The sequence below is a fragment of the Schistocerca gregaria genome, unplaced genomic scaffold, assembly GCF_023897955.1.
Source record: "Schistocerca gregaria isolate iqSchGreg1 unplaced genomic scaffold, iqSchGreg1.2 ptg000008l, whole genome shotgun sequence".
NCBI classification, from domain to species: Eukaryota; Metazoa; Arthropoda; class Insecta; order Orthoptera; family Acrididae; genus Schistocerca; species Schistocerca gregaria.
In genome coordinates this window covers 87,510-107,942 of record NW_026061700.1, presented here as the reverse complement: position 1 = coordinate 107,942, position 20,433 = coordinate 87,510, and the positions used below count along the sequence as shown (strand labels likewise).

At 43.7% G+C, this 20,433-nt stretch overlaps 1 protein-coding gene across 1 annotated transcript in view; it reads left to right on the top strand.

The window, feature by feature from the left end:
- LOC126301099 (skin secretory protein xP2-like) overlaps positions 1 to 20,117 on the top strand; it is a 114,970-nt gene extending 94,853 nt beyond the window's left edge. Inside the window, exon 3 of the mRNA XM_049991689.1 lies at positions 19,465 to 20,117. Coding sequence (XP_049847646.1) covers positions 19,465 to 20,117 — 653 coding nt within the window. The remainder of the gene's footprint in view (positions 1 to 19,464) is intronic.
- Positions 20,118 to 20,433: the final 316 nt, after the last annotated feature.

The following is a 20,433-nucleotide window of genomic DNA, read 5'->3' as shown; positions in this document are numbered from 1 at the left end:
ATCCAGAAAGCTGAAAACTTCTCAAACATATCCTCCTTCCTTTTCACTGTTAAGGACACATTCTAGTGAGTAGCAGGCATTCTGTAACTAGATACTGTACTGTCAGAATGAACGCCTTAGTCAGGAGTACTGGCTACATGAGCCCTCTTGTGACATTGGATGTTTGTACCTTCCAGCAGCCCATCCTTTTCACTGGGGAGGAGGAAATGAAAACTTCATAAAATCCATTTCTGTCCCACGAGGTGCAAGAGAAATAAGGGTAAACTCAGACAGAACCTTGAATGCCTAAGTAGGCCTTATACAGGTGAAGTGCAGCAGGTTCCCCTGAGGTTGCCTGTGAATGACTGTTCCACATTGACAGCTGTGCATCTCATCATCACATTAGTGTACAGTGCAGACCAATTTAAAATTAAAGAGCTATTTTTACACTTTTCAGTAACGTATTTACATTAGCAAAAACTCAATTATCTTAACAGGTATTAATAATCTGAAGTTTAACTTGATCAAGCTTTGTAATGCCAGTTATAGACAAATTGCTGTGAATTCCATGATCTGTTGATATATTTTTATAATCCAATTTTTCTGATTCGATTGATGCCAATGTTAATGGCAAGAGACCCAAATTAAAAATTACAGAATTTTCAGTAACAAAATTTAAATATTCAAGGTGGATCCCATAATCACAAACCCATGATTCACAGTGCATAGGCTTAAATTAGAACTGCACATTTTAATAGATGCTGCTTCTGAGAAATAAAATATTGGTACAAACTAAATATGACAACAGTATCAATAGCCAATAAAAGATTAATACGTAATAATGTTCGCATTTCATTATTGCTCAAACAGGGTGAACCCCTACAATCACCCTTATGTTGGACATCTCAATAGTTCAGTGTGATCTGAACTTGCAGCAATAAGCAATAAAAGACTATGAACTTGACAGTGGGAAGCCCTCTTTGGGACTGTTTGAAAGATCACACACAAAATCCTTGCAGGATAATGTTGCTGACAACAAATATTTTGTATTAATGTAATGCAGTGCTAGAAGTGCTATTATTATTCAATATTTATTACAACTGAAGAGAAGTAAATTTTTGGCAAATTATGGGACTTGATCACAGACGAAAGGAAAAATAATCTTATATAAACATTCTTCATCATTAGCATTATATACAGAGAGAGAGAACAGAAATTTGATGGAGATCCATAGTATTTTCCATGTTTCAAAGCCAGAAGCCACATCAAGCATGTGCCCAACTGTGCAGCTTTTCTTTGAAGGCAGATTATGACCAATCACATTCCTTAGTAGCTATTGTTGGTACATTGCATGCTGTCTGCATGTTAATAATTATGAATGATGCCATTTCTACAATTCACTCTTGGTTTCTACCTTGACCAACGAATTGTAGAGTTTGACAATATTATAATAGGAGTGTTGCTACACACTACAACAGTGCATGGTGGGAGAAGCAAACTGTGTGATGTGTATAAGGGTGGGGGGGGGGGGGGGGGCTGGGGGTGGGAGGGATAGCAGGGTAGTGGTGGGGGATGTTAAAGTGCTGCTTGTGGGAACATTCAGGTACCAGGTGAGGAGATAGTAGGGCAGCTAGGTGGTGTCAAGAGATTAGACAGCGGGAAAGTGTGGGTGTATGTATCGAGTGTAAGTGGGGGGGGGGGGGGGGGGGGGGAACGGTGGCGGCAGCACGAAAGGGTAGAAGTATAAAGACTATGGGCGTGTTAGTGGAATAGAGGGCTGTGTGGGGCTGGAATTGGAACAGGGAAGTGAATAGAAGTGCAAGGCTAGTGGTGGTCGGAGGGATCCAGGTGGCACAGGCAGTGAAGTATTGCAGCCACTGAAATTAAGAACATGGTTTTGGACAGCATACTCAACAACTGGCTGGCCCAGATAATATCTAGTCACAGTTTTTTGTGAACAGACAACTTGTTGTCATGTCCACATAGACTGCAGGTAAAGGCTGCTATTTACCTTGTAGATCACATGACTGGTTTCACATGTAGCCCTGCCTTTGATGGGATATGTGATGCTTGTGACCAGATTAGAGTAGGTGGTGGTGGGAGGATGTATAGGACAGGCCTTGCATATAGGTCTATTAGTGATGAGAGCCTTCAGCTTTGCATTTGCTATGCAAATATTAACTGGTGCAACAGACATGAATACAAGGAATATTGCATACCACAGCTACTTTCAATCAGTTATAAGGTATGGTATTATTTTTTGGGAAAATTCAAGCAATATATTGCGCATACTAAAGTTACAGAAAAGAATAATAAGGAGCATGTGTACTGGCCATCCAAGGACATCATGTCACCAACTATTTGAAAAACAACAGATATTAACAGTTCCCTCCTTATACATCTATGATATCTTTCTACACAGCAATTTAGAGTTATTAGAGAAAAACTGTTTCAATCACATGTATAACACGAGAAAAAAAAGACAATTTTATGCTTCCCACCCATCGCTTAAACCTATATGTGCAGTCTCCTCAGTATATGGCAATGAAAATTCATAACAAGCTAAAAGGGAAGAATGTTCAGTATGAACCTAGAGACACTGAAAACAAAGCTATATGATATACTTGTCAAATGCTGTTACTACACTGTTGAGGAGTTCATTAAGGATGAACTGAACATTTGAGCAGAATAAATTTACACATAGTTTAGTGTGTAAATGTAGCTGTCCTTCAAAATGGGAGGAAAGAAAAATAAAAGTTTATATTAATATTAAAATTCTTTGTACCAATTAGTCTTTAAGTTATGTTATCCATTTTTTTATGTGTCTCCTGTACACTAATTATATGATTAGAAATGGTATGTTATGAGATAAATAAAACACTATTCACTATGTTCCAAGTTGCTCATGCCCATCCACCCCCACTTGCCCATTCTCTCACTCATTCAACCCAACTCACTGTCTATTATCTCTGTGTGTATCTCTAAATGTCAATGTCTCCTGTCTTACAACCACAGCCTCCTTCACTCTATCCAAAAACTACTGTTTTCTCTTGCTGTCACTGTATCCCTCTTGCTCTCTCTTACTACTGCTATTTCTTTCATTCCTTCCCACTGCTGCTGTATCTTTTCACTATCACTGTCTCATTTCCCTTTAGTGCATTGTTGTAGACTATGTGTTGCATTATCACTGGCTCTCGATTAATGAAAAGAACTTTATGGTGCAGGAAAATTTTGGTTATTTACTTGTGCAAAACTGAATAACTCAAATAGTGGAGGTGCTGACTTGCAGATAGACAAGCAGGAGTTTGTCAAACAAGCTAGTTTTCAGTCAACAAGGGTGTGTGTTTCCAACGAAGGTCTTTTGACTGAAAACTTTCTGCTTTGACGATCTCTTTGTTATGCCTATCTGCAACTCACCATCTCCACTGCATGGTGAGTAGTAATCTATCCTTTCCATAATATTGTTCTTATTCCATCCTGGATTTTCCATTGTTTGAAATAACTCAAAACTAATTTTACACCATTAATTTCACTGAAATTTACCTACAGATAATTTCTGAATGTGCTTCAGTACAACACATGATTCCCAGCACCCTTCCAATGATAACTGAGAATCTATGCAGCATATTTCTTGATGCTATGTCACTTTATAAATTACATTTTCAATTCATGCTTGATATAATGTGGCTATTTAACATGCTCACGCAGGGTATTTGTGAAATTCTGTATGCCAGAAACTGATAAAAATTTGTGTGGCTATTTCACATCGCAAATAGCAAATCTCCTTTCCTAATCTAATTATTGGTCTGTCACATTATTTATACTTTACCATATAAATAGCATACCGGACCATAATTCACAAAATACCAATATCAAACACCTATCAGACTAACTACAAGCAAAAAGTTTTATGTTAGAAAATAGTTTCACAATTCATTCATATGTTCCAGTTTCTCATGCTTGAGATTGAAAAGTAGAAGTATCAAATTTTTGTATAAATTTGGAATTTTTTATTCTTCTATATTATTTGTTTAATGTCCCTGTTTCTTCTCCTTCCTCATTCCAACTGTGTCATCACTAATCCCTTAAATATTCCTGCCATTGTCAAAACTTATTCTCCTGTTAACTTCATTAATCCTGACAGAATCACAGGTTCAGTTATCCTGCCTTTATTCTCTGGTGAGGCATTATTGCGTGATCATGTGACCAGTTTTCCATACTATTTCTAGAATAAAACTTAAGCTTCTGCTAACCAGGGACTCACTCTTAGTAGTGTAGAGATCTGACAAAAATTTTCTGCCAAAATTTCATTTTCTTGGATACACTGAAAAGATAATACCATATATACTCGAAAATTCGGCATGTTTTTCCTGAATTTTAGGTTGAGAAACTGGGGTGCACGGATTATTCAAGACATTTTTCGTACTGCTCCACATCCAACAATACATCCCATGATACTATTGCATTGTTGTGGCCTCAGCCTGTGATGCATCAGTAGCACGTTAGGAGTGAAGCATTAACATCTTCAAACTTGTTAATTATGGCTACATGTTCTCATTATTGCTCAGACACTGCTGAAGAAGAAGTGAAAGCTATTGAAGAAGCCAAGAATAGTGGAAACCGTGCAGCAGGAAGAAAGTACGACATGAGTGAGAGTTGTATTTGCAACTGGTGAAAAAATAAAACAGCTTCAAGAAACTAATAGTAATTGCTGGGTATTTTGCGGCCAAAAAGCAAAGCATCAGGACCTTGAGAAAAGGCTCTGCGATTATGTAGATCAGAAGTGACAATACGGATGTGCAGCGATGAGTGAAATGGACCAACTTAAAACATTGTCTTGACCCAAAGAACTAGGCATTACCAGTTTCAAAGCGAGCCAGGGCTGGCTATCAACTTCTTTCAACCAAAATGGTTTAGGATTCTGGATGAAAACTACTATTGCTCAGCGGCTTCCAGATGATTACAAGGAAAAAAAAGTGAATTTTCATTGTTATGTGGTAAATCTAGACCATAAACAGTCCTATATATTATCGCAAATTGGTAATGCGGAACAAACGCCAGTCTATTTCCAATAGCCGCTCAACAAGACAGTGAACAGAAAAGGAGAATCCAGCATCATAATACAAACTGGCGGCAGTGGGAAACAAAGAGGTACAGTGATGTGTGTAACTGACAATGGACAAAAGCTACCACTTGCGTGATATTTGTAAGGAAAAATATTCCAAAAATATCAATAAAAGGCATACTGGTATAAGTGAGAGTGAATCCAAAACAGTGGATGGACAACGAACTTATAATTGACTGGGTAACACATGTTTGGCAATGTCGTTCTGGTGCATTACGGAATTTACACAACGTGTTGGTCCTGGACAGCTTCTGCGGACATACAACTAAGGAAGTGCAAGATACATTACAAAAATTGAAAACTTACTTGGCCATTATCCCAGGAGGCCTATCATCAATCCTACAATCACTAGATGTGTGTATAAACAGGCCATTCAAAGCTACACTTGAACAGTGATATACACAATGGATGGCTGATGAAAACCATAAACTCACGCCTAGTGGAAAATTCAAATGGCCGGATTTGTCCCAGATTTGTGAATGGGTGAAAAGTGCATGGGGCTCCATTCGCAACTACGGGTGGAAAAATCCTTCAAAAAATGTGGAATCTCAAATTCACTGGATGGAACAGATGAAGACACTCTATGGGAAGATGGTGAAGATGACAATGGTTCTCTCACTAGTGATGACGATGAAAGTGATGAATTGTGTGGTAAGAGAAGAAACGTACTGGTATTGACTAAAATAAGTTATTGCACATACCTTATTAACAAATTCTTAAACAAGATAATTCATCTTTTTTTTCTATTGTAGGTATGCGTAGAGTCCTGGCTGGCAGTGATCATATTCCCTGGCCACCCGCTCATCCAATGGGCCAGCCGGCCAGCTACACTCTGCTTGTCTCCCGCCTGCCGGCTGGCCAGCTGCATTTTAACGATGTATCAACCTGTACAGCAGTGTTGCTTCAAACCAGTAGTTATTTTACACACTTTTGAACACATTGTAAACTTGGAACAAATTTTTTCCTTGTAAATGAAACAAACTAAAGCAAAAAATAATTTTTTTTACTCTTCCTCAAAATTGGAGTATGAAGATTATTCGAGGGTGCGGATTATTTGTGTATATATTGTATGTAATCTTTCCTACCTGTTAGGCATTTGTTCCCACTCTGGTAATCTGGTCCTATGGATTCTGCTAATAATTATAACAATGCTGATAGCCACTCACCCTGTCAACCTTGTGAAACAAGGTTTTTTACCTTCAACAATATGAATATGTTGCACCCTGAAATTGCTGCATGTGGCAGATACCCCATTCCACCTGCTCCCCACCCTCCACTTCCCCGTACATGCAGCTCTGATTACAGAAAACGTATAATGCCAAAAGAACCGACTCTTGTGATTCATCATTACAGTGCATGACATTAGCACTTTGCTGAAAGCCAAAAAAAACTTCATCTAAAGGCACTTTCCAGACAGCAATAACAGACTGAATAGTACTGTAATGACTGTATAGTGAGTGCTCTTGGGGTTCCATTTTGTGAGAAATATAACAACAACTGCTTTTGTTGATGTTTTATGTAATACATAATTGCAGCAATAATGCAAGGTGAGAAGAGCGATGGCAGTGGTGAAAGAATCACAGTAAGCTTTGGAGAGAGCCTGTATGGGTGGACACTCAGGTGTGTGACCCTGTGGTAGGGTGAAGGAGGTCAGAAAACAGCTGGTTACATTAGTCTTAATGGTCTCTTCAGTGGATGGACGGGAGAAGGAAGTGAAACCATCAAAGGTTGATTAAGGCCCACATGCCACAATAAATTGAGTGGGAACACCAGTAATCAAGAGGGAATGGTTGAGCTCTACAGTGAAGTTTTCAACAGCTTTACCATAGACAGTGATCATAGTTCCACCTCACAAGTCGAGATTATATGTGCAAACAACACCAAACATTCTTTTGTAGTCAGTGCAATAGTTAAAATAGCTCTGATAGCTGCACATGGAATTGAGCCACATTGCCAAGAAAAATGTCTCCAGGAGGGCAATGAAAAAGACAGAGGAGATGCATAAGAGAGTTTGTAGTTCAGACAGGTGGCAGAAAAGTGCTACACTTCTACTGGAGTACTATGCTATCAGTGTTCCATGGAGGCATGAAGGAACCAAGGAGACAGGTCATGTTGCAGGGCTGCCTGCTCCCTCTGGTTGCGAGGATATGTCATCAATACACATTTGTTTTGAATCATGGTTTGTAGAGGTGTCCTGAAACACATAGTCCACCATGGACGCTATGAACATGCACAGTCTGGCTCCATGGTAGCCACCTGGATGTCCACTATTTATTGTCCTTGTCCTTGTCCTCACCCTCCTAATCCTCCTCATGGTACTCATGTTACTCATCCTCCTCATCCTCCGAATGTTTTGCCTTCTTCAAGGGCTTGTATGCCCCAGTTTATGGGATAGATGAGGAACACAAAGTCCTACAACCTGCAACATGTGGCTCCTTCAACCACTGACTGGCTTCTAGTTGCAGGTCAGGAGAGTCCTGGGAAGGGAGCATCCAAAGAGATCCCTCCCTTACAGGGAATGCTGGAGGAGAGTGTTGTTTACCCAGCCAAGGGTTGGAGACTGGTGTTCACAGTGGGTAGGAAGTCAGCACTCCCAAACTTTGTGTGGGCAGCTGTAGGAGGAGGACCTCGAGCCACATGGTGAAGTAGAAGACATGGAGAGTGAGAGTATGGGCATAACAGAGGATGAAGTTATAGCCCTAGCCTACAAGCTAATCACAGTCTTACATGTAGGATGTATAGCACCATATTTGTTCTTGGCATCTTGTCCGTTTGCAAGTCAATCTAGGGGCTGGTATTCTGGAATTTTCTTTTCCCACTGGACAAATGTAGAGCCCAGTGAACAAAGGGAATCATGCTCCCTATAACTGACACAGCCACAGTGATAGCACAAAGTGTGCTCGAATCTAACTTACATCGACGATCAGTATAAATGGAACTGCCACTGCAACACAAAAACATTTGTTCAAATTACAAACATTTGTAGCACCTTGTCACTGCACTGATACACCATCAACTTTATTAGGCAACAAATCGACTTCAAAAGCAAAGATGAAGTTTCCAGTATCCACTGTGTTGTCTTACATCCTCCAAAATTAACATTCATAGGTATACTGCAGTGAAGACTAGACATCAATATCAGTTTAATGTGTGGACTGGAATCTTAGTTCTGGTAGGACCGTATGTTTTCCTACTACAGCTTACAGTTGCTGCCTACTTTACGACAGGCCCCGGCTAATGAGGAACATGTGACTTATGTCTGATGGAGCACCATTACATTCCAGTCTCAGAGTTCTGATTGTACTGAATGGATGGACAGGTGGAGAGAACCAGTTCTGTGGCCGGCACGTTCTTCAAACTTTAATCTTTTGCAGTATTATCTCTGGGGATAGCTTAAAAACTGGTTCATCCATCTGATCACAATGTACAAATGATACATCAATGTGACACAGAAGCCCACAAAAGCATTCAAAACTATTTGAAATTGTGCAACAGTTCACTATTTGATGAGTACATACATGTTCAGAAAGAAGCAGATGATATTTTAAGCATTTATTATAAGTCTCTATTTTGCTGCAAAAATTTCGTTAGTAACTCAAAAACAACAGTTTTTTGAAATGTGTAAACATTACATTTTTTATTTCTTTTTCCATAATACACCTTTCCCCAAAGTTTTTGGAAGTAGCTATGCAGGTAAGTTAAAGACATCAATACAAATATATTTTGCTGCAGATAGAGAATAGAATAATTTTTACTAAGTATGTAGGTGAACTTAATATATTTAAGTACTATATTGGAATAGTGTAGTTTTTCATGTGGTGTTATGGCGTTGGGTAGTTGTACCAAGTTTCTGAGGTCATCAATACCTTTGTAGGGTTTCTATATTGTATAATTTTCTGAGGGAGGTTTATTATTCTTATGTTAGTTTGTCTCCATCCAAAACTCTCAGTCCCTTGCGGCAGTCTCATACATTAAATTAGTGGATATTATGGACTGAAATGATTTTCAAGTGGACAATATTTGTTTCTTCATGCCATAACAGCGAGGGTGTGATGTACCTATCACAGTTTTTAATTTGTTTTCTCTTCCTTTGTGAAGTTTATGTTTCTGTATTCCTTACAGAAATGTGTTACATAGGTATCATATGACCTGTCACAACGAGTTTAATGCTTAACAACTAATTATGTGATTAAGAGGGTGTCCTGTATGTAGGATGTCTGTCGTATATCATAATTACATTTGTGGGACACATTTATAGGGAAATTGATGACATTTAAAAGTTAATAGAAGTTAGTGCTACATCAAACAAACATTTCAGCAATCACATAGTATTATACATAATGAACACGTTTACATGTACACCACGTTTCACTTTACACATCTTTTGGTTTTTGCATGGGAAAGGTTGCAGTCAGACTGTTTCTCTTGGACCATCACACAGTGATTTCTTCTGTGAAGTCTGGAGTCTTGATGCTCTGTCTTTGATGGCTTCCTTTTACACATGCATATTTAGGCATTTGTTTCCAGGGAGGAAGTTACAATATGGCATCAAAATTCAAGATGCACCAGTTTCTCATTATCTATGCACATGTCACGCATTTTGTTCAGCTGTGTGATTGCAGTAGATTAGATTAGATTAGATTAATACTTGTTCCATAGATCATGAATACGACACTTCGTAATGATGTGGAATGTGTCAGGTTAATAAAAGATGTCTGTACAAGAAATTACATTACACAAAATATTGCATGGCACTAATGATTAAGTTTTTTTTTTTTTTTTTTTTTTTTTTTTTTTTTTTTTTTTACTTAGTTTATATCTAAAAATTCAGCCAATGAGTAGAAGGAGTTGTCATCTAGAAATTCTTTTAATTTATTTTTAAATGTTAGTTGGCTATCTGTCAGGCTTTTGATGCTGTTTGGTAGGTGCACAAAGACTTTTGTGGCAGCATAATTTACCCCTTTCTGTGCCAAAGTCAGATTTAACCCGGCAATGTGAAGATCATCCTTTCTCCCGGTGTTATAGGTATGCACACTGCTATTACTTTTGAATTGGGTTGGATTATTATCAACAAATTTCATAAGGGAATATATATACTGTGAGGTTACTGTGAAGATCCCTAGATCCTTAAATAGATGTCTGCAGGATGACCGTGGGTGGGCTCCAGCAATTATTCTGATTACACGTTTTTGTGCAATGAATACTTTTCTACTCAACGATTAATTACCCCAGAATATGATGCCATACGAAGGCAGTGAATGAAAGTAGGCATAGTAAGCTAATTTACTGAGATTCTTATCACCAAAATTTGGAATAACCCTAATAGCATACGTAGCTGAACTCAGACGTTTCAGCAGACCATCAATGTGTTGCTTCCAGTTTAACCTCTCATCAATGGACACACCTAAAAATTTTGAATATTCTACCTTAGCAGCAGACTTCTGTTAAAATTCTATATTTATTACTGGAGTTGTGCCATTTACTGTACGGAACTGTATATACTGTGTTTTATCAAAATTTAAAGAGAGTCTGTTTGCTGAGAACCACTTAATAATTTTGTGAAAAACATCATTTACAATTACATCACTTAGTTTTTGGTTTTTGGATGTTATTACTATACTTGTATCATCAGCAAAAAGAACTAACTTTGCATCTTCATCAATGTGGAATGGTAAGTCATTAATGAATATCAAGAACAGTAAAGGACCTAAGACCGAATCCTGTGGGACCCCGTGCTTGATAGCACCCCAGTTTTAGGAATCAGCTGTTGTTTTAACATTACACGAACCACTTATTTCAACTTTCTGCATTCTTCCAGTTAAGTATGAATTAAACCATTTGTGCACTGCCCCACTCAAACCATAATGATTTAGCTTATCTATAAGAATTCCATGATTTACACAATCAACGGCCTTTGAGAGATAAAAAATAATACCAATGGGTGATGTCCGGTTATTCAGAGCATTTAATATTTTATCAGTGAAAGCATATATAGCATTTTCTGTTGAAAAGCCTTTCTGAAAACCAAACTGACATTTTGTTAGTACTTTATTTTTACAAATATAGGAGGCTACTGTTGAATACATTACTTTCTCAAAAATTTTTGACAGAGCTGTCAGAAGAGAGATTGGGCGGTAGTTGTTGACATCCGACGTATCCCCCTTTTTATGCAATGGTTTTACAATGGCATATTTCAGTCTATCAGGGAAAACACCCTGCTCCAAAGAGCTATTACATACGTGGCTGAGAATCCTACTTATCTGTGGGGAACAAGCTTTAAGTACTTTGCTGAAAATGCCATCAATTCCGTAAGAGCTTTTACTTTTCAGTGAGTTTATTATTTTACTGATTTCAGAGGGAGAGGTTGGTGGAATTACAGTTGTTTCAAACTGCACAGGTATGGCCTCTTCTATATTAAAGTGAAGTATCATTTTTTCCCCTCTGACAAATGTTCTGTACAGGCTGATGTTATGATCAGCACAATTAACTCCTCCTGCATTTTCATAGCAAAGATAAATCATTTGAGGTTGTTAGATCATTACTTTTTCTTTTCACTCTTCAAAAATATTTTTCACTATGTGAAGTGGTTTAACTGTTGTGGAGCTGGAAAAATTGTGACCACGCGATTGCAATTTCATCTGGTAACTACTATACTGCTTGGCTTGTGACTCTTGAAATTAATTGTTTCCCGAGCTGATATCTTCATCTTCTTCTTGTTCAGTAGGGGCATCTGATATCAGCTTCCATTCAATTGTCCATGCATCTTGGATTCCTTTATCATATAATTTAATAAGGAAGGAAAATGATGTGATGCAATTGTCAAAACCAGGGGAAAATAGTATTTCCCCAAACTCAGTAACACTGAATAATACTGACGAATGATACTTGCTCTTAAGCCCAATTGTTTGTAGTACTGCAGTATGTTGGTACTTTAATTTGCGCAAGGATACATATTTTTAAAGTATCAAGTCCCCGCAGCTTCAGTCCAAGTTTTGTAGCCACACTATATTTTTTTTCTACAATGAATTGCCTGCACCAATTTTTACTGAAAAATGTCAACATTCTTTTATCAGTGCTGTGATTTCCTTCATGGAGTGTATTGATTGTTTTGGAATCATTTGACAAGCAAGTGAAATAACTGCCTCATGTTAGTCAGCCTGTTTGGCTTATTTAGATCATCACTGTCACGTAAGTAATAAGTCTACATTAGTTATTATGATTCTGAATCCGCAATGGGAAAAAAGTTGCAGCAACATGTTCTGCCGCAATTCTTCAGTATAACTGCTAACTGAAATTACTTCAATAAATGACCTAATTTCAATTGAAGTCACATCACTAAGTCTAATAAACTGGAAACATATTGGTATGTGACTGTAACAGTCATTATTAAAAAATGACCAGATCATTTGAAAAGGTCTTGAATTGTTGGAAACATAATATTGTTGACACCAATCTTAATTAAACTCAGCAAAGTTACCTTTCTCCCAGTACCACCATTTTCATTCTGTATGCTTTCCCTTGCACTTACCATTTCTCCTCTTGCTCTGTTCATTCTCAGTGTGTTCACATTCGATAACTAGTTGTTCTCTTTTAACACATTCAGTTACTCGATCTTCTTTACCAGTTCTCAATTGTTTCCCTTGAAAATTATCTAAATCTGCAATAGTTTCATCACCTGAATCCTCACCAGTCACACCATTTCAGGAATAAGCCAGACAGTGTGCTGTTAGTGAAAGTTGCCTGATGGTGTTCATAGTGTCATCACTCTATACAGCATTTACAAAGGATTCTCTCAAACTGATCCAAATTGAAACACATATATAACAAAAATTATAGTACATTAACATTTACAATAAATGAACTCCCTTTTTTGTGACTGGCACACTATACATAGTAGGGTAATATATAACACTGAATTCTGTGTATCACTGTTGGCAACATACTATTTTAACACAACATAATAAATTGTTTTGTTTCAGGTTGTGGATATAAAACTAACAGATTCAAACAAATAAAGTGTATATTACACAAATGTGTTTGTACAAAATGAGGTACGATTCTGCCTGTTTCGAAGCATGACACACACACACACACACACACACACACACACACACACACACACACACACACACACACACACACAATTTATGATGCCAGTGAACTCCACTGGAACAAAGCTATTTTTAGCTACATGTAAAACATTGCTATGAAATAGAGGAACACAAAAAACTAGATCCAAAGGGAATGACAAACTTACCTAAGATAACATGTAGCTTAAACAACAGATGTCCATGCACTACAAGTTATCATCGGGTGCCACAGTCACGCCACAGGTAAGGTCTGGTGGGTATGGTGGCAAAGCTGCGGGGTCAGCCATACCAGGTGCGGTCGGCCAGGCCACTCGGGTGCAAAAAACTACTGGGGTCATATTAATCCAAGTCAGAACTACAAAAAACAGACAAAGAGAGGAGTTAAACAACTATATGTCAGCCCCAAATGGTCAGAATAAGAGACCACTAGAAATGGACATGTAAAAAAGGCTAAAAAAACACCATACAGAAATGTATGTCATAAACTAAAAATTAAATGGTCTTCAACTTATTGCTTTGCAGATAAAACGTAAAAGGCAGTTACAGCCCGCAAACAACGATGGCTAAAAAGGCATTAACGATATGCTGCTGAATTACAATAATCTCACCCCCACTGGTGAGATGGTGAGAAAACACCATCCATGATGCTGGGAAAGGCTTCATAAACTGAACAGTGTTCCCATGAAGCGAGCACCATTGGTGATGGAAAAGGGACACCACTGCCTGACAAACAACAACAAAGACCATCGGGAATATAGTACTTCGTGGGCTGATGTATGAGGACTGCAGCCGCCACTAACACGTGCAATTGGCTGGGTGCAAGGCATTTCACTCGCAAGGACCTGTGTTCACAAGGCACAGTGCTCATGAGGTACTGCGCTCCCAAGGCAGTGCAGTTGGCCAGAACCATCAGGTGTGGTTGTGAGGCAGTGTACTCGGCTAGACACAAGAGATTCAGTGGAGACGTAGTGCAGGCAGCCAGGACATTCAGGGTGGGTCGTGAGGCTGTGCAGTCAAAAGGCCTTCCAGTGCGGTTGTGGCAGTGTGGTCAGCCCAGACAATGGGGTGGGGTCAAAGGCAGTGCCCTTCAGGTGTGGTTGTGAGGCAGTGGAGTCCGCCAGTCCCTTCAGGTGTGGTCATGAGGCAGTGTGATCAGCCAGGCCCATCAGGTGTGGTTGGGAGATGATGCAGTCGACCAGCCCCATCATGTGGGGTCGTGAGGCAGTGTGGTCATGTGGTCAGGCTAGGCCCATGTGGGGGAGCACAGTGAGATGGTGCACTCGGCACAGCGCATCATGTGGTGTAAATGCAGTCAGCATGGCCCATCTGGTGGAGGCTAAGGCGGTGAAGCCAACATGGCCCATTAAGTGAGAATGTGGAGCAGTGTGGTTGTGAAGCAGTGGGCTCTGCCAAGCCCATAAATTGAGGTTGTGAGGGGGGCATTTGGTGAGGCCCATCAGGTATGGACATGATGATGCACAATTGGCCAGGTCCATCAGGTGCGGTCATGACGAGGTGCAGTCATCCAGGCCCATTAGGTGGGGTCGTGAGGTGGCACGGTCTGTCAGGCAAATCAGGTAGGGACAAGAGGCAGTGTGTTCGGTGAGGCACATCTGGAAGGGTTGTGACGCAGTGCGACCAGCAGGCCCCATCAATTGGCATCATGCGGCAGTGCGGCACTGCAATCAAACAAGTATATAAGTTGATGTCATGAGGCGGTGCAGCTCTGCACTCATCTAGGCCCATCAGTTGGGCCCGTCATGTGGTCTGGCAGTGTGGACGGCTGGGCCAATCATGTGGGGTCATGAGGTGAAGAGTTGGCATGGCATATCAGGTGTGGACACGAGGCAGAGCAGTCAGCATCGCTGAACTTGTATGGTTGTGGGGCAGTACGGCAGTGTGGTCTGCAGGCACATGAATTGCGACATGAGGCACAGTGGTTGGCCAGGCCCATCAGGTAGGGTTGTGCGACTGAGTGGTTGGCAAGGCAAACCCTGTGCAGTACTGTGGCAGAGTAGTGGGCCAGGCAAGTCCAGTGGGGGAACTAGGCATAACGGTTGGCCAGGCAAAGGAGATGTGGCCGCTAGGAAAAGTGTTCGGCAAAGACCATCAGGTGGGGTTGCGAGGACGTGCATTTGGCCAAGCCCACCAGGGAGGGGGAGGGGGGGTGGGCGTGAGGCAGGGTGGTCAGCACAGCCCATTAAATAGGGTGGTTACGTGGAATGGCAGTGCAGTCAGGAGACCCATCAAGAGTGGTCGTAAGCTGGTGACACAGTGTGCTTGGCCAGACCCATCAGGTGGGGCAGTGAGTCAGTGCTGCAGTGCAATCGGTCAGACCCATCATTTGTGGTCTTGAGGTGTAGCAGCAGAGCGGTGTGAAAGGCCCATCAGGTGTTGTCTTTATGTGCTGCTGTGAACGAGGGAAAACCGGAGGTGCGCCGAGGCAGATCACTCCTACAGGACCATCAGGAGTGGTCGCAAGTAACAGAGATCAGCCATGCCCATCAGGTGAGGCAGAGAGACAGAGCAGTCAGCCAGTCCAATCGAGAGGCATTGTGGTCAGCCAGGCTCATCAAATGTTGTCACAATCCAGACCAGTCAGCCTGGCCAATCAAGTACGATTGGGAGACATGGCGGTCAGCCAGGCCCAACAGTTGCTGTCAGGAAGCAGAATAGTCAGCCAGGCCCAACAGTTGCTGTCAGGAAGCAGAATAGTCAGCCAGGCCCAACAGGTGCACTCATGAGGAGGTGCAGCAGTGTGGTATGCAAGGTCCATCAGGTAATGCCGTATGGCAAAACGTTCAGACAGTCAGATCCCATGAGGTGGGAGGCTGTGTGGTCGGCGAGGCCCGTCGGGCCGTGTCCTGACGCAGTGCGGTCGGCGAGGCCCGTCGGGCCGTGTCCTGACGCAGTGCGGTCGGCGAGGCCCGTTGGGCCGTGTCCTGACGCAGTGCGGTCGGCGAGGCCCGTCGGGCCGTGTCCTGATGCAGTGCGGTCAGCCAGGCCCGGCGGGCAGTCTCTTCATGAGCATAAGCATACCCCACACGGTTATCAAACATCGAGCCATCTTTATAAATAACCTCCGAGTTATGGCATGCGTCGAGGAGAGCAAGAAATTGGCAGGGCAAGACTGCAGGAGGAACTGAATTTTTTGTCCATCGGGAAAGTTCCAACTGAAGCTGCAGCCAATGAATACACCAAGGTGGTGTATGTGGGTGGACCTGATAAGTAACAGGGGTTCCAATGATATGGCCTGATCGCAGCCGCCGGTGTGGGATATTGACTGTCACATTATCGAAAAGGAGACGGTAGTTAGAGTGATGGGGTGAACAATGGATGTGGGCAGCATGGTTGGTTAGCAGTTGTTGACGCCCTATGTGGAGCGGAGGAACCCCAGCCTCAGCAAGGAGGACTCGTGCGGAATGCTCCTGTAGCCTGCCGAACCCCACAGTGGTGAATGTGGTCCAGCAGTTGCAACGCTGAGGGAGACACTGAGCTAAACTCCACACTCCCATAATCCAGTCGGGACAACACAAGGGCTTTGTAGAGCTGCAGCAGCGTGTAACGATCTGCACCCCAAGTTGCATTGCTGAGGCAGCGGAGGGCATTCAGATGCTGCCAGCACTGACGCTTGAGCTGACAAATATGTGGGAGCCATGTAAGCCGGGCATCAAACAGCAATCCCAGAAAATTGTAAGAGTCAAGAACCCTGAGCATGGCATCCTGAAGATAAAGCTCTGGGTGGGGATGGACAGTTCGACGCCGACAAAAGTGCATAACACAAGTCTTTGTAGGAGAAAATTAAAACCCATGGGCTAGGGCCTACTCCTGCGCCTTGCGTTTGGCTCCCTGCAACGTACGTTCTGCAACACTAACAGTGGAGGAGCTGAAAAAGGTGCAGATATCGTCAGCATATAACGTGGTTGAGACTGACGACCCTGCTGCTGCTGCTGCTGCTGCTGCAAGGCCATTAATGGCCACAAGTAAAAGGGACACGCTCAATACAGAGTCCTGTGGAACGCCATTATCCTGGATATTAAGTGAACTATGGGATGTGCCATTTAAAACGCGGAATCTCCAAACAGATAAAAAGTTCTGAATAAAAATGGGGAGGGTGCCCCGGAGACCCCACCCGTGCAACATGGATAGAATATGGTGCCGCCACATCGTGTCATATGCTCTGGAGAGGTCGAAAAAGACGGAGACGAGGTGTTGGCGCCTGGAAAAAACAGTGCGGATTGCAGACTCAAGGGAGACTAAAGTATCGGCGGTGGAACGGCCCTGACGGAAGCCGCTCTGGCATGGAGCCAGAAGACCCCAAGACTCGAGCAGCCAACACAGCTGTTGACTCACCATACATTCCAGTAGCTTGTGCAGAGTATTTGTCAAGCTGATGGGCCGATAGCCATTCACATCAAGCGGTCACTTACCAAGCTTCAGCACCGGAATGATGGTACTTTCTCGCTACTACGACGGAAAGACACCGTCGCCCCATATGTGGTTGAAGATGGCAAGAACACATCGCTGACAGTCTGGGGATAGGTGTTTGAGCATCTGATTGTGGATGCCACCTGGCCCATAGGCTGTATTGTGGCACTGTGCCAGGGCGCTGTGGAGTTCCCACAAAGTAAATGGGGCGTTATACGCCTCAGGGCGGCGAGAAGCAAAAGAAAGCAGTTTTTCTATCGTGCGGCGTTTTAGCGCGTGAAATGTAGGTGGGTAATGCCCCGATGCAGAGGCCCAAAAATAGTGCTGTGCAAAATGCTCGGCGATTGCATTGGCATCAGTGGATAGCGCCCGTTGATTGTAAGCCCTGGGACACCTGTAGAGTGCTGCAATCCAAAGATGCATCGGATCTTCATCCACACCTGGGAGGCCTTTTGATCAGCCGCCAGGCCTGAGCACGGAGAAGTTTGAATAAAATGAGGTTCTCCAAAGACGGGTACCACTTATTTCGCTGAAGAGCCTGCCGACGTTCTGTAATGGCTGCAGCGACCCCCGGAGGCCACGAAGGCACTGACTTTCGCCGGGGGCACCCTAACGAGCGAGGAATGACACGTTCCACAGTGGAACCAATCGCAATCGCTGCAGTCAGTGCCCCAAGCGCCACATCGATGGTACCCTGGGGGAGAGATTCAACAGCGGCAGTAGAGGAGAACGTGTCCCAGTTTGCCTTGCTAAATACCCATCTAGGCAGGCGTTCATGGGAGCGATGCTGGGGTAGTGGAAGGGAGATGGGAAAATGGTCACTACCACACAAGTCGTCATGGACTCTCCAGAGGACCGATGGTACAAGCCCTGGGCTGCACAAAGACAGGTCTATGGCCAAGAACATCCCATGCGCCACACTGAAATGTGTGGCGGCGCCAGTATTTAAGATGCAGAGATCGAGTTGGGAGATGAGATTCTCAACCTCTCTGCCTCGGCCAGTAACCTTTGTTCCACCCCAAAGGCGATTGTGGGCATTAAAATCCCCCAGGAGAAGAAAAGGCGTGGGGAGTTGGTCGACAAGTGCAGCCAATTCGGTCAGGGAGACTGTACCATCTGAAGGGAGATAGACACTGTAGACGGTTATGTCCTGGGGCGTCCTTACGTGGACGGCCACAGCTTCCTATATACACAGGTAAGGACGTACACGCAGGCTCCACCTGACACACAACTGTAAGTGCTATGATTGCAGTAATAACCCCTTTATCCACGAGGATTGCTGGGAACCAGGTTTCCTTGAGGGTAATGCAGAATGCAGGTGTCATGCTTAGAAGCTGCCGTAGCTCAGGGAGATGGGTAAAGTAACCGCCACAATTCCACTGGAGGATTGTACAAAGCGTGTGCTGTAGGGGCATGAAGGCACAGAAAACGCAAATTACTTCACAGAGTCACATGTTGCCTCCGACTAAGTGACTGACGTCGCAACTGCCACCGTTTCTGAGACGGCGAGGTAGAGATCATCACGGGACGCAAAGAGCTCGACCTTATTCTCAGAGGCTGAGGTGGCAGGAAGCAGTGGAGCGGGAACCACTGGGTCCTTAGGCTTCTTAGAGAGATTCCTGTTCTCTCTCTTGTCTTTGGCAGGAGGATTCGATGCTGGGAGGACTTTCCTGATGCATTGTCAGGAACAGAGGAAGAGCGTGAAGCCCTTCGACCAGCTGCTGGTGGCTTCCTCAGCCACTGGGTAGCGTCTTGCGAGACACTGGTAAAATCCTTGGAAGGGACTCACCCAAGGGACCACTTCCGAACGAGTGAGGCCTGAGCAGGCTGTTGCCTCTCCAGCCGGACAGACAGAGCAGGCTGGTGCCTCTCCAGCCGAGCAGCCAGAGGAGGCTGGTGCCTCTCCAGCCGAGCAGCCAGAGGAGGCTGGTGCCTCTCCAGCCGAGCAGCCAGAGGAGGCTGGTGCCTCTCCAGCCGAGCAGCCAGAGGAGGCTGGTGCCTCTCCAGCCGAGCAGCCAGAGGAGGTTGGTGCCTCTCCAGCCGAGCAGCCAGAGGAGGCTGGTGCCTCTCCAGCCGAGCAGCCAGAGGAGGCTGGTGCCTCTCCAGCCGAGCAGCCAGAGGAGGCTGGTGCCTCTCCAGCCGAGCAGCCAGAGGAGGCTGGTGCCTCTCCAGCCGAGCAGCCAGAGGAGGCTGGTGCCTCTCCAGGCGAGCAGCCAGAGGAGGCTGGTGCCTCTCCAGCCGAGCAGCCAGAGGAGGCTGGTGCCTCTCCAGCCGAGCAGCCAGAGGAGGCTGTTGCCTCTCCAGCCGAGCAGCCAGAGGAGGCTGTTGCCTCTCCAGCCGAGCAGCCAGAGGAGGCTGTTGCCTCTCCAGCTGAGCAGCCAGAGGAGGCTGTTGCCTCTCCAGCCGAGCAGCCAGAGGATGCTGGTGCCTCTCCAGTCGAGCAGCCAGAGGGGCTGGTGCCTCTCTGGCTGAGAGGTGTGGATGGATGTCCATAGTTGTTCGGGGTCCGCTGCTCGCAAATCGGGTGTTTTGGGAGCAGTGGAAGAGAGTGTTGCCCCTACCAGCAGTGGGGCAGGTGTAACTTTACTGTTCTGTGGGCCAACTGAGAAGGGAGTCTTGCAGTAACTGGTGGCGGTAGAGTTGCAGCAGCATAACTTCTCAACAGAGATGTGGGGTTGAGCCGTTCTAGCTTCTTCCTTGCCTCTTGGTAAGTTAAATGTTCCAGGGTCTTAATTTCTTGTATCTTCGGCTCTCTTTGGTAGGCTGCACAGTCTGGCGAGTAGTGAGTATGATGGTTCTCACAGTTAATGC